General features: G+C 40.5%; 1 protein-coding gene across 1 annotated transcript in view; it reads right to left on the minus strand.

Moving 5' to 3' along the window:
• LOC137608841 (low-density lipoprotein receptor-like) overlaps positions 1-10390 on the minus strand; it is a 32345-nt gene extending 21955 nt beyond the window's left edge. The window contains 2 exon segments of the mRNA XM_068335432.1: positions 7695-7701; positions 10336-10390. Of these exon segments, the coding sequence (XP_068191533.1) occupies positions 7695-7701; positions 10336-10390 (62 nt within the window).
• Positions 10391-14109: the final 3719 nt, after the last annotated feature.

Genomic DNA, 14109 nt, shown 5'->3' on the forward strand with positions numbered 1-14109 from the left:
TTATGATGACTTGCATTCCAAGTAAGGAGGGAGAGACTGATCTATACAGGTTGGCAAGACAGAGACAGAGGGGAAGGACGTGCAGCAGGTTAGGGTGATTAAGCATAGCGATGGAAGTATATTGACAGGTGCCAGTAGTGTGATGAGAAGATGGAAAGAGTACTTTGAAGTTGACGAACGAGGAAAAAGAGAACAAAGACTACAAGAGGTGGCTGTTGTGGACCAGAAAGTAGCAAAGATTAGTCAGAATGAAGTGAGGAGGGCATTAAAGAGGATGAAGAGTGGAAAGGCACTCGGTCCTGATGACATGCCTGTGGAGGTATAGAAGTGTCTAGGAGAGGTGGCAGTAGAGTTTCTGACTGGGTTGTTCAACAGGATCTTAGTGAGAAGATACCTGAGGAATGGAGAAGAAGTGTGCTGGTGCCCATTTTTTAGCTTTATTCCTCTGTGGCAACTACAGAGGAATAAAGGTGATGAGCCATACAATGAAGTCATGGGAAAGAGTAGTTGAAGCTAGACTAAAGGCAGAAGTGAGCATTTGTGAGCAGCAGTATGGTTTCATGCCAAAAAAAAGAGTACTACAGATGCAGTATTTGCTTTGAGGATGTTGATAGAGAAGTACAGAGAAGGCCAGAGAGAGCTGCATTGTGTTTTTGTAGATCTGGAGAAAGCTTATGACAGGGTGCCCAGAGAGGAACTGTGGTATTGTATGAGGAAGTCTGGAGTGGCAGAGAAGTATGTTAGAGCGGTGCAGGACATGTATGAGGACTGTAAGACAGTGGTGAGGTGTGCTGTAGGTGAGACAGAGGAGTTCAAGGTGGAGGTGGGACTGCATCAGGGATCAGCTCTGAGCCCCTTCTTGTTCGCAATGGTAATGGACAGGCTGACAGACGAGGTTAGACAGGAATCTCCATGGACTATGATGTTTGCAGATGACATTGTGATCTGCAGTGAGAGCAGGGAACAGGTGGAGGAGAAGCTAGAGAGGTGGAGGTTTGTCCTGGAAAGGAGAGGAATGAAGGTTAGCCGCAGTAAGACAGAGTACATGTGTGTGAATGAGAGGGACCCAAGTGGAAGAGTGAGGTTACAGGGAGAAGAGATCAAGAAGGTGGAGGATTTTAAGTACTTAGGGTCAACAGTCCAGAGCAATGGAGAGTGTGGAAAAGAGGTGAAGAAGCGTGTACAGGCAGGATGGAACGGGTGGAGGAAAGTGTCAGGTGTGATAGAAGAGTTTCAGCTAAAATGAAAGGAAAGGTGTACAAAACTGTGGTGAGACCAGCGATGTTGTTTGGTCTAGAGACAGTGTCACTGAGGAAAAGACAGGAGACAGAGCTAGAGGTAGCAGAGATGAAGATGCTGAGGTTCTCTTTGGGAGTGACCAGGAAGGATAGGATCAGGAATGAGTACATCAGAGGGACAGCACATGTTAGAGGTCTTGGAGATAAAGTCAGAGAGGCCAGACTGAGATGGTTTGGACATGTCCAGAGGAGAGATAGTGAATATATTGGTAGAAGGATGCTGAGTTTTGAACTGCCAGGCAGGAAGCCTAAAGGAAGACCAAAGAGGAGGTTTATGGATGTAGTGAAAGAGGACATGAAGGTAGTTGGTGTGACTGAGATAAGAGGATGCAGAAGACAGGGTTAGATGGAGGAGACTAATTCGCTGTGGCGACCCCTGAAGGGAAAAGCCGAAATGAAAAGAATGAAATGAATGACAACCACACACATTTAGGTCAGGCATACTTCTGAGTTGCTAACATCTAGAGCAAAACACAGCAGCTGCAAACATTAATTTTAGGTAGTCTATCCTGCAGTGCATACTCTTCACTGTCTGAAGCACTTGATCTGCCCACCTTATGAACTCACCTTCTTGAAGTCACTGATCCAGTACAGCCTCCTAGCTGCCACATCAGCTGTGAGGCTGTGGGCAGACTGAGCGGTGAGCGCAGCCAGAGATCTTTTGTCTGACCCATCCATCCATGACATCTCAATTGTCACTCTAGCCCCGTGACCAGAATTAATCCAGAACATTAAGCTTGGCAGTAGAGAGCAGAGAATTTGAATGAGCTATATCCAAGTGAATCCTCTTTTCTGCAGGTTAATTTGATGGAGAGTTCATCATTCACAACTCCCCATAAAAAAGATTTTTGGGGAGTCTTTTACTCAATTATACAATCCATCAACATACGAAAATTAGATTTTTATTAACAGGGAATAAAATTTAATAACGGAAAAATAATTTAAAATGAGACAATGTCATAATATAAATCCTGCAGAAAGACCCTGAATTCAAACATACCTCTCCACAGGTATAAGCACCAACTCTGTTGGCCTGATGCCTTTGCTCAGCAGTGTAGTGTAACTTTTCCCATCAGCTGTCAACATGTAGATTGACCCCGTTTCCTGATTGGCCCAGAATAGGTATCCATTCAACCAATCATATGCTAGACTCTTGATTCCAGGTCCCCCTATTTCAAAGAAAACAAAGATACGTTTGGGGTGTTTTGCTCAGGTTGTAGATTTTGTTACAAATCAATCTGTTCATAACAATAGAGTACAAAAAAATGTCCAGACTAATATGTATTTTAATGAATTAAACAAAATAATGTTGAGGCAATATCTGCGTGATAAACAAGACCTGCCAAAAAATCTGAATGACACCCAGAAAATTTCAGTGGGCAGAAATGTGATCACTGACAAAGTCTCTTACAGCAACTGCACCTGATTTAAGATAAATGTGATTTGCAATAAGATATACAATAACAAACTGCTACAACCAAAGCAGTACAAAATAACTAAAGACTAAAATGAGGCACTGCAAAAACAAATTATGAGTGTGAAGCACAAATCTGACTGGGCTGAAAAGTGTTTAGGCAGCCAGTTGTTGTATTAGATCGGTGGTTCCAGTCCTGTGGTTTATGAGGTTTTCAGATCACCAATGAGTAATTGAGGCACAAACAAAAAAGATGGGATGAAAAACTGTTGTCAATACAAAAAAAAATTGGTTGACTGCAGGTGATTGGTGATAATGTTTAAACACTTTCACAATACTCCCAATACATTTGGGAGTAATGGGAGCTCTGTATTCATATTTCATGCAAAATGGTTGTGTTCCATACCTGAGATAACTTAAATACAGCCAATAATACTGTATGATGTTAGATCAACTTACCTCTATAGATTGTGAAGCTGTGCTGTCCATCACTTCTGAAAATGTTACCCTGTTTGTCAGCCCAGAAATACCAGCCTCGTGCAACATCAAAAGTCAATGCCACTGGGTCAGATACTGCACTCTGGACAACTTCAAACTGCTGAGATTTTACACTCAAGAGCCCCAAAGATTTCCTCTGCACCGTAAGCAGCTTGATTGAGTCACCTGGACAAGCAGAAAAGGGTTAAATTAGTTGTGCATATCTGGATGAGATTGAGTTTAATGTCCCCGTTACGATTACGGCCAGACTGCAGAGACAGACTTGGAATGTGAAAACAAAATCAGCTAGTACAGAACTCCTACGAGAAAGCCCAAAGATTGGCACTACCCAAGTGTTTATTTTACTTTCAACATCAACATTTCAAGAATTTTTTTTTGATGGATTGCATTTTGAATTTTTGCACATGAAGTTACTTCCTTTTCTTGACCCTTTTTACTTTTGTCATTAGCTCAGCCTCATTAAAGCAGCCAGTTAACACATCATTGATCTTTAGTCCAAGCAGACTTCTTGATGTTAATTGTTGGCTTGATCTTCCCAGAGGAGGAAACTAATCATTTCCACATTAGGTCTGTACTTAAGTGATCAATGAGACAGAGATCATGTTTGGTAATACAGTACACCGATTAACTGGCTCAAAATAAAGACATGCTGGTCTGGAAAAGGGGGGGGGTGACCACAGCGTGTGTATGCTGACTTCCTTGATTCATTACAAAGAGGGAGGATCCCCTTTACCTGTGGCCACGCAGGTGGAGCTTCCATCCATTTTAAATCCATCTCTACAGTGGCAATAATAAGATCCCACTGTGTTAGTGCAGTGATGCATACAAGGCCCAAAAGGTTGAGAACATTCATCCAAATCTGAGAAGACATGTGATTTAGCTTCAAGTTTGGAAGCAGACCATCATTTCATGTAAAAACAATAAAACATTATTTTTGAAAATTTGCGATTGAAAGGGTTCAGGGTGGTACTACAATACAACTGAGTTAAACTGAAAGAATAGCGATCATCTTCACTCCACACAAACCTTCACATAATGCACCATTGGGAGAGAGCTTATACCCAACAGAACACAAACACACTGCTCCCCAGGTTTCATCGACACACACGTGGCTGCACCCACCATTGTTCACGGAGCAAATACGACCTGCAGGAGTGGGAACTATGGTTCAACATCACACAACCAAATGAACCGCATAAATTTCACCACATTATCTGAACATGAACATCAAAAGGTGTATAATTGTAGTTCATTTGTTGCATCATTGTCATTTGTGTTAAACTTACCACAGGTTATGGGTTCATCACTGCCATCTGAGCAGTGCACATGTCTGTCACACCTCTTATCAGAAGATAGACACGTCCCGTTAGGACACCGAATGGCATCCTCAACACACAGACCTGGAAGAGGACAGTCCAAAAAATCTTTGGCATACGATTCTCAATACCCTCGACAGACAATTGTACATGGCTGAGAGTGACGCTGGCCTGGAGTCATTTCAAAAGATGATTTCAGACAATGAAAAATTTATTTGCATTGCTGCAGTAGATGCAGCTGGACACAGCTGAGAACAAACTAATGTAAATTTTGGTGAATGGACCCTATCATGCAGAATGATATTCTGTTTCCTGTGGCCCAGAAATAAACCCTCCATCTTTCTCACCACAGTTCTGTTCATCAGAGTTGTCCAGGCAGTCGTTGCGCCCATCGCACCGCAACTCTTTGGGGATACAGATGCGATTTTGACAAGTCCAGTCAGTCTCCAAACAGCCTTCTGTAGCTGGACAGTTCTCATCAGAGCCGGTGGAACATTGGATTTGTCCGTCGCAGCGGGCCGATGCATCAACACAGCCGACAGAGTCTAAACAAGAAAACTGACCTGGCGGACATTCGGAAGAGCCTGAAGGAAAGAAGCAAGACATCATACTAATGATTGCTGAAAATAGAGTTAATTTAACGGTTTACAATTTATTTCCTTTCATGTTGTCTATCATGTCTATTTAGTTGCAAAAGAATCCGTCAACCCTTTGTTTGCAAGACAGATTTAGTGAATCCAACTTGAGTTTTAGTCATTTGAGTTTCGGTAAAAATCATTGTCACAACAGGGGTCATACAGTACATACCAGTGCAATCCATTTCATCGGATCCATCCAGGCAGTCTCCAGCTCCATCACATCTCCAGACATCAGGGACACAGGTTCCATCATCACACTGCCACTGGCCCCCACTGCATCCCAAAGTTTGACCTTCAAACATGCAAAAACAGACATGGTAATTTCAAATCAATGATGAAGACATCTGCTCAGAAGTATCACTGGCATAGGACAAAATTCCAGAATGGATGAACAAGGCGTCTAAATTTGTTTTTAAAGGTGTTTCTCAAATTGTGTTTGCAGACGACTTGACAAGTCACCATCCAAGATGTAAGTTCTGTAGCAGTACAAACTCTATGTCAAATAAAACTCAGAAATAGAGAAGAAATGTATTCAACTCAAGTTCACACTGGACCTAAAGAGGCCAAACAGAGGAACCTGAATTTGTTTCATTTGATAGTTAAAGCAACAAAATCGGACTGCTCCATTTAGAACCACCTGATCTAAATTAAGGAAAAGGTTCACAGTGCTGATGTTCCTCTGAAGAACCCATATCAATATTAATATGTAATTTGACAACAGAACTGTCATATGAACACAAATATTTCACTTGGTTTTCTGAACTTGGTGTATTTAAGGTTGACCTTAAATACTGTTGACTGTTGGCGCGCACCTCACGCACCTCAACTCAAAAGTTACCTAAATAAAATGTCACACGTCGTTTCTATATAATCTGAACATAATCACACATGTTATCAAGATTTTTTTTTTTTTTTTTTAAAGTTTACCTCTGGAAAAACTCAAATTTGCCAGAAAAATCCAATGAATTAACTGGCGTAAATCCATATCGGCCCGCGCGGCTCATCCGGAAAATCTGCGTCACCTGAGAGGAAACGCTTTAATCAGTTCCCGCCGCTGCACGTGCGTCCGTTTCAAAACCGTTAAAGACCGTTAATAACGAGGAACGAAACCAGGTCTGGTTCGCTGCTGGTGGTGTTGAGAGAAACACTTTTTGCGCATGGAAACACCAAGAACCTTCTCGATGTGCCAACTTTTGCGTAATTCATTTTAATCCTGAACCATTTCCTTCTGGTACATTTGTATGTACTGTATTTAAATTTTTATTTCTATCATTAATTTCGTTTGTTTTATTTTTCAAGAAATGCAATATTACCTTTTCGTATTTAATATATTTAAGTTGACGCATGATTTTCCCACCTAAAAACCCGGGGAATGTTGACGCAACAGAAGACTTTCAAGACTATGAGTACTTATTTCCATAAAATTTTGTTTAATTATTCTTCATTGTAATCTAACAATTAGAAAATTGATCATTTTTCTAAACCATTATACCAAATACTGGCTGTAAAATGTTTCATCAAAGGATTTTTTTTTCTATCGGTTCCCATTTGTTTCCCGTTTGTTATCTCAATAGCTGCTGTTAATGTCATGAGTTCTTATCAAGTGCGTCTCTCATGTATAAGTCTGAACAACAGCGTTAGATTGTACAACAAAGACCGGTTGGTTTCGATATACTGTATGCCAATCGTTTGATGTTCTGATCACTTCAATTGTTCACCCGCAGCGTCAGCCTCCGACTGAAGTCTTCAAAGGCCTTCAGCGAAGCGGGATGTGTTTATAACCAGTGCCAATGTCTCACCTGAAGCTTCTGGAATCAGACATCTCACCTGGAAGTCACGATGGGTTTTTCTGCTGCGCGTCTTCTCGCCTCCTTGGTTCTGGGTCTCGCTGCGCCCTTTCCATTCGTGCGTCCTGACCTGTGGCTCCGTCGGACGACCGGAGGCTCCGCGCCCCCCTCCCGGCGGCACCAGACCGACAGGCTGCCCCTCCACATCATGCAGCTCTATCGGACCGTGCTGACCGAGGATCGGTCAAGGATTCCGGGAGAGAACGAAGACACGGTGGACCCCGCTCTCCGAGACCCGGACTCTGTCACCAGTCTTAACGCGATAAGTGAGTACTAAATATTAATAGTTTTATAATAGAGGTTGGTGGAGTTTGGTCTTATGACTGCAAGTATTTGGGCCAATACACAGAAGTATGAACTAAAGGGTTAGGGTTAGGGTTCTACTGATGGTAGAAACATGTCAAAACATATTCTTCAGCTTTCCTGTGACCAACATAGATCTTTCAGTCGACAATTTAATAATTTGCCAAATTAATGGGTTCTAACACAGGTCCCTATTGGAAATATGGTTGGAAGCAAAATCATTATACTCTCCACAAAAAATATATACTATTTATCATCTTAATACAACGGCCAAATCTCATGAAAACAATTCAGTGAAGGGTAAAAATTCTGCATCTCACCACAAAAATGAAAGTTGCAACATATTGCAAAATATGGCAAATTACTCTTGGAAAAGTTACTTGACTACTGAGGCCTTTTCGTGTCATAAATCATAAGTAGTGCGAACCAATTCTCTACTTGTCTCTTTCAGACTGTCAACAGATTGGTAAGAGGTGGTTCGTCACATTTGATCTGTCTTCCACACATGTAAGTGAGAAGATCCAGCTGGCTGAACTTCGCATCCGAGTGCCTGCCTTTACAGAATCTCCTAGGGCCTTTGTAGACATCTACCATTCCCACAAGGACCAGTGCTCCGGCACACACTGCCCAGAGAACAGACTTTTCCTTGGACGCCTGAGGACTCATCCTAGATCAATGGTCTCGCCCTCCTCTTGGAAGGCGTTCAACATGACGGCTATACTCCTTTGCTGGCTGCAGGGAGAGCATGCCACATGGAGGACAGAAGAAGAGGGTGAAGTGGAGGATGAGCAAGAGAAGGAAAGAGTCAAACATCCAACACCAAACCAGGTCATGATGGTGGTCTTTTCAAGACAGCATGCAAGTAGCCACCGCATGCCATCACTCATCCACACAGCAGAGCAGTCCAAATACGTAACTCTAGATGGAGAGCGAATGGCAGCCAGAACCAGATTCAGAGGGAAGAGGACCAGGAGGCAGAAGACCCAACAGAAGACACACAGATTGATTGGACCCTTCCCTTCCAGCAGTGTCACAGAGGAAAAGAAGAGGCGTCATCTCTGCAGGAAGGTGGACATGTGGGTGGACTTTAAGAAGATTGGATGGAATGACTGGATTATCTATCCCAAACAATACAACGCCTATCGCTGTGAAGGGAGCTGTCCAGTACCTGTTGAAGAGACCTTCAGCCCGACTAACCATGCATACATGCAGGTAAGAGAGTCCTTTGCTTACAATGATAGTGTTTGATGTAACAGGATGTATCTACTTGTAATTCATTAATGCCCTTTAGATGTACTGTATTCTAATCACTCACTTTTTTTCCGTGCTCCCCAGAGCGTGCTTCAGTTTCACCACCCAGACAAAGTGCCATGTCTGTCCTGTGCTCCATCCCGACTGGCATCACTTTCCATGCTGTACTATAAAAATGGGAGCGTAATCATGAGGAATCTTAAGAACATGATAGTGGATGAGTGCAGCTGCCACTGAAGAAAGAAAATGAAGATGTCCAGATAGATTGGAGCCTCACCCGCAAACACTTTACTGATGTTTTTACCAGTTTGATGCTGGGATGGAACCTGCTGCTGTGATGCACTGTGTCAAAGAGAACTAACATATATCCTGTTTATAGCTCTACGAAGGAAGGAAATGGTGGTACTAGTTGTAAAAATTAGGTGACTTAGATTGTGGTCTAAACTAAGTCACAAAAAGACACTGACTAATGCACTGTAGAAGAGCCACAAAAAGTGGTATATATTATATATTTTTTAATGATTAAGGAAATTCACAACGATGTTAGCTCTTATTAAGATTTCTGACCTCTTTGTACAATTATACAATTATACTTTGTACAATTATATCATGTCTTGAAAAAAAGGGTTTTATGGTTTTTAATTGTGTTTACACCAGACTTTAAAATAATTTGTTAAATAAAAACAAAGTATTTCTGAGTATAAACCTGGACAACAATCATATTTATCATCACTGAAGTTTCTGATACGAGAAAAAAGCTGCTGAAAGGCACTGAGATTAAATGCTACTGTTATTTCTACTTGGCTGCTGAATGGACTGAAAATAATTTGAGTGAGTGAATAAAGTTGGTGTCATAGTTGTGTAATGGGAATAATTACAGGTACATTTTGTGCTGTGATCAAATTTGAGAGTATAATTTGAGACAAACGTTGCTTTACTTTCTGTGTGAACATATTCACAATGTACTCATGGCAAAAGCTTGCTAGCATTGGCTGATTCAATAAGTTTCTACTCATGAGGTAGAATATGAATATGACTGTAAAATGGTTTAATAGCTGAACATCCATCAGGAAATGCAGAAAAACTCTGGAATCATGATTGCACCATTTTTGCCAGGGGCTTTTATTATGATCACACATCATACAAACCACCTTTGAAAAATAAAAACATAATTATATATTAGTTATGGTTATATTTTTAATAAGAGTATACTTTTTTAATACACATTAAGCATTACAAAAAGATCCATCTTCTTTTCAGAACAAATCTGAAAGTTATTATAGAGCTAAGTATATCTAAGCTTCTCATTTCAACTGATAATTTTTAATGCCAGTAAACCATAAAAAAGCAACAAAAAGGTTGTAAATCACTTGTTATCTTCGTTATCCTCTCTTCAGATGTCCATTTCAAATTGGTGATCCTCTACAAAAAGAAAAAAACATGGCAGTGGAGAAGCAAGATGTGGACAGTTAAAGAAAGGCGACGGATCATATCTCATCTCCTCTTTTTAAATTTAAAATATATTACCTGCATTCTCCTCTGCATGAAGGTCATTGTTGTGTTTTTGTTCAGGCGGGCTTGTCTTTCTGGAGCAGTTGGGTTTGAGTGGACTGGTGACTCCTGGGATATCGGGCAGGTCGGGAGGCGTACGAGCCAGAGGAGACGTCCGACACTGCAGGAGGAACTTCCTGTCATAGATAATTCTAGTGCCTGCAGAAACACGAGCAAACAAAATAAGGTTTCCCATTATGAGGAGTTCGATGGCCAAACTTTTATTGAATCCAGTGAACCACAGCAGAGAACACAAAAATATTTTTTAGGTCATTTTACTATGTAAACGTTTTAAAAGTTCAGCATAAAATGTATCTGCATTTAACAATTACAATAAGGAATATTCTGATATTAAAAAGCAGAAAGAACTGTCGAATCAAAAAATATATTAAGTTAAAAAATAAAAAATAAAAGGGGCATTAAACAATCGTCACACATTGACAAGATTAAATGAATACCCCATGACCTATTTTTTGTCATCCATGTCGCCGACCCTTGTCTCAGTTCTTTTTTATCTGTGCAAACCTGTCCCACCTGGTCGTGTGGTCACACAATATCAGTTCTAACCAACACGTGGAGCCTACGTCCCTGTTCCCACAAGGATAAAACAATTTTTTGCTTAACGTTTGCTACCATACAACAGATTTCACATACTCAAGCCTGCAAAAAATAAACTCCTGAACAAAGGCGTAAAACATATCAATACATTTTCCGCGGTGACTGGACTGGATAATTTCTCTTCTGTCTAAAATTCAAAGAGATATCTTGCAGTTGTTATAAACACAAGGAAATAAAGAGCTCATTTTGTTTCTAACACCGTTACTTTTGCAACACGCCACAGTAAATGTGTGGCTGCATCTCAACAAGAGGCTGCTACAATGAAACTATATATAGGATATGTCTATATTTGATCTGCAGAGAAAATGTGTTTTTAACTCTTTTCATGTCCCACAACAGATTCCTGACACTTCAAACAAAATTTTTCATTTATTTCCATTAAGTTAAATAAAAGTCTTGTCTTTAAACCTGTATTCAACAGACGTTAAGAGACTTCAAAGAATGCAGATGACCATCACTCAAGTGTGGATCACCCTGAAATTAATGTTTTAATATAATGTCTATTCACTGGCCTTTCCTCATGCATAGATAAAAATTAGTCTGTATGACATCTCTCTGCTGAAGATATTACAAATAATGTGCTGATTGAAGTTTAAAAGAACAAACATTCCACTAGTCAATCATTTAAAACAGATTATTCAGATTGTCCATCAGACAAGGCGAGCAGGGGAACACAAAAAATATAATCTGAAGGGTTATGCCGTTAGCAGACTGTCTGATTTGGGGCGTGACGTCAGGTCTAATAAGTTTCACACAACTCTGGTCTTTAGCCTGCTGGAAACTGTCAAACATTTACAGGAACACATAACTGCAGACAAGACTTTAGCCTGGCTTCAAAAGTGTATATACAGTTTAAGCAACAGTAACTTTCTACTACATTGCCACTACATTTTCTTTTCATAGAATAGATGAGATACAGACCGATATCTAAACACCTGGACAGCAAAATCTACAAGAAAACTCGCATTGCACATTACTGCACATTATTTAACCTATATTTGGAAGAGGTTTGAAATTCAAATCAAATTGTTTGAGACAAGCATGGTCTGAACAGAATTTCTAAATCAAATGCCATACAATACATTCTGGTTAGATTAGTACCTGACTTGATCCAAACTTGATCTGACATCATAGCCATGATATAATCTGTGAACACAATGGCTGATTTAATAATCAGATTTATACTCTGCCTAAAGAATCATAGTTGCAATCTGTTCGTCAGCAGAATCTGAGGATACCTAAATTTAATCTACAGATGTGAGGCCTAACAGTCTAAACAACCACTAGATCAACAGTTAAATGGATTGTCTTGTATTTCTTTCTAGTTTGACTGTTTCTTCTTTGTGATGACCCTTTACACATACAGTGTGTGTTCCCTGTAAAAATCTGTGTGAAAGTGGGTAAATTGAACTTTAGATGGTCCTTCCCACTAAAATAAAAGAGTGATATGCAGGACAACACGGCAACAAATGTTGGGAGAACTCTGCAAACCTGCAGGAAAGGGGTCCCCCCCCAACTGGCATTCATACTGGTATATTCTACAATCATAGCTATAAATCCCCTTAAACCAAAAATGAAGGCACTACAACACCTCACACCCCCTCCTGTATGGAAGCTGAGTCCGCCCCCTGTCACACTGTACATCAAAGGGGACATACCTGCCCTACCTGGGGGGGGGGGGCAAATCAATACAGTAATAATAAATATAATAATAAAGAAAAATGCAGTTTATTTTTCTGATAATTAATTTTTTTCTTCCGTCAGCCACTTGCATGTTTGACGTAACAGAGACAACAGATTTAAGTGGAGTACCGCCCGTCTAAAGATCAGAGGATATAATCCCACAGCTCATAAACCCCCAGCTCTCCTTCAGCCGTCGCTGGTTTCCTCGGCGTTAACCCAACTCCTTCCTGTCCCTTCTTCTGGCTTCCCCCTCCTCGTTACCGATCTGATGTCTTCTATTTATTTGTAAAGTTTAGCGACGGTCCAAAGTTACCTCCTGGCGTCGTGCTGAACACGGTCCCTCCGGGGGTCGTGGAGTAATCCTGGGGCATGTGAGCAGAATCGTGGATGGTGACGCGCCTCACCGCCGGGATCGCCCGACTCTTGGTGTTCTGACCTCCGGCTGACATCTCCCACGACACGGGGCTCACACGGTTCCTGCGTGGGCGACGGAATAAAGCCAACAAACTCCCGAAGCGTTACCTCCTGGCTCCACGTGGTCAGACTACATCCAAAACAAGTTCGGGCTTCCCTAAAAAATACAACACGTAGAGCGGAGAGCTGTGATTGGCTGAAAATAGGGGGCGTCACAACACATGGGAAATGTAGTTTTTCTCTTGTTCTGTTTGCAAATACGCTCCAGCAGGAAGTAAATCAGAATCAGCTTTAATTGCCATCGTGTGTTAAAAAACAGACAAGGAATTTGTTTCCGGCATGATGCTTTTATCGTTTGTTCACGAAATCAGTGCATTTAGGGTTGGTCAAATTATTTTGAAAAGTACTCAGTCACTGAACAGAGATTATACGTCGCCACTAAATATTGCTCTTCATACAAAATATCATCAAATTACTTATGTTTAATTTATAGACAGGATCACTTCACAAATAAACTTATTATTAGCATTTCGATTAAACAATTTCTAATTTGATTTCCTAATTTGATTTCCGTCCCTGGGACCACAGTTTGCAGATAATGACACCCCTGTGACCCCTAGAGGGAGCTGCTGACCATATACAGTATTACGCCACCAACGCGTCTCTGCCTGAACCTTTGGAATAGTTAATTCCACCAAGGTAATGACATGTGTGGGGGTTTTTTTGTTTGTTTGTTCATCAGAGGCAATAAATGAAAATGACTTATTCAGTTTACAGGAAACGTGTAATCAGTGATCAGTGTTCCTGACTTAACCTTAGTTTCATATTAAGTAGTTAAAATAAAAATGGAGTTAAATCACCCGATACAAAAAAAGAAGAAACCCTGATGTCAACGTTAGACTTACCTGATGTCACCTAATATCTTTAATATCTTAGAATATCTGTAGAATCACTGACACTTGAGAAAGTACTAATGTACAGTACTTTGACTAGAATGATTGATCATTCATTCATGTCCAATAAGATGTCAACTTTCAGAAAATAAAGTGCAAACACTTAATATTAAATTAATATTAAAAAGTAATTCTTGAAGGGTAAAAAAAAACATGCCAGTGGAAAAGCAGAAACATTGTTTTTTTCTACAAATAATCCATTCATCCATCCATCCATCCATCCATCCATGGATGAAAACAAATGAAGTATTACTTGAAATCAAATAAGGTGCTTCAGTGAGCCTGTAGAGTTTCCACTCACTTAAAAGGTTTATACGAGCTGTTT

The sequence above is a fragment of the Antennarius striatus genome, chromosome 15 (genome assembly GCF_040054535.1).
Source record: "Antennarius striatus isolate MH-2024 chromosome 15, ASM4005453v1, whole genome shotgun sequence".
Classification (NCBI taxonomy): Eukaryota; Metazoa; Chordata; class Actinopteri; order Lophiiformes; family Antennariidae; genus Antennarius; species Antennarius striatus.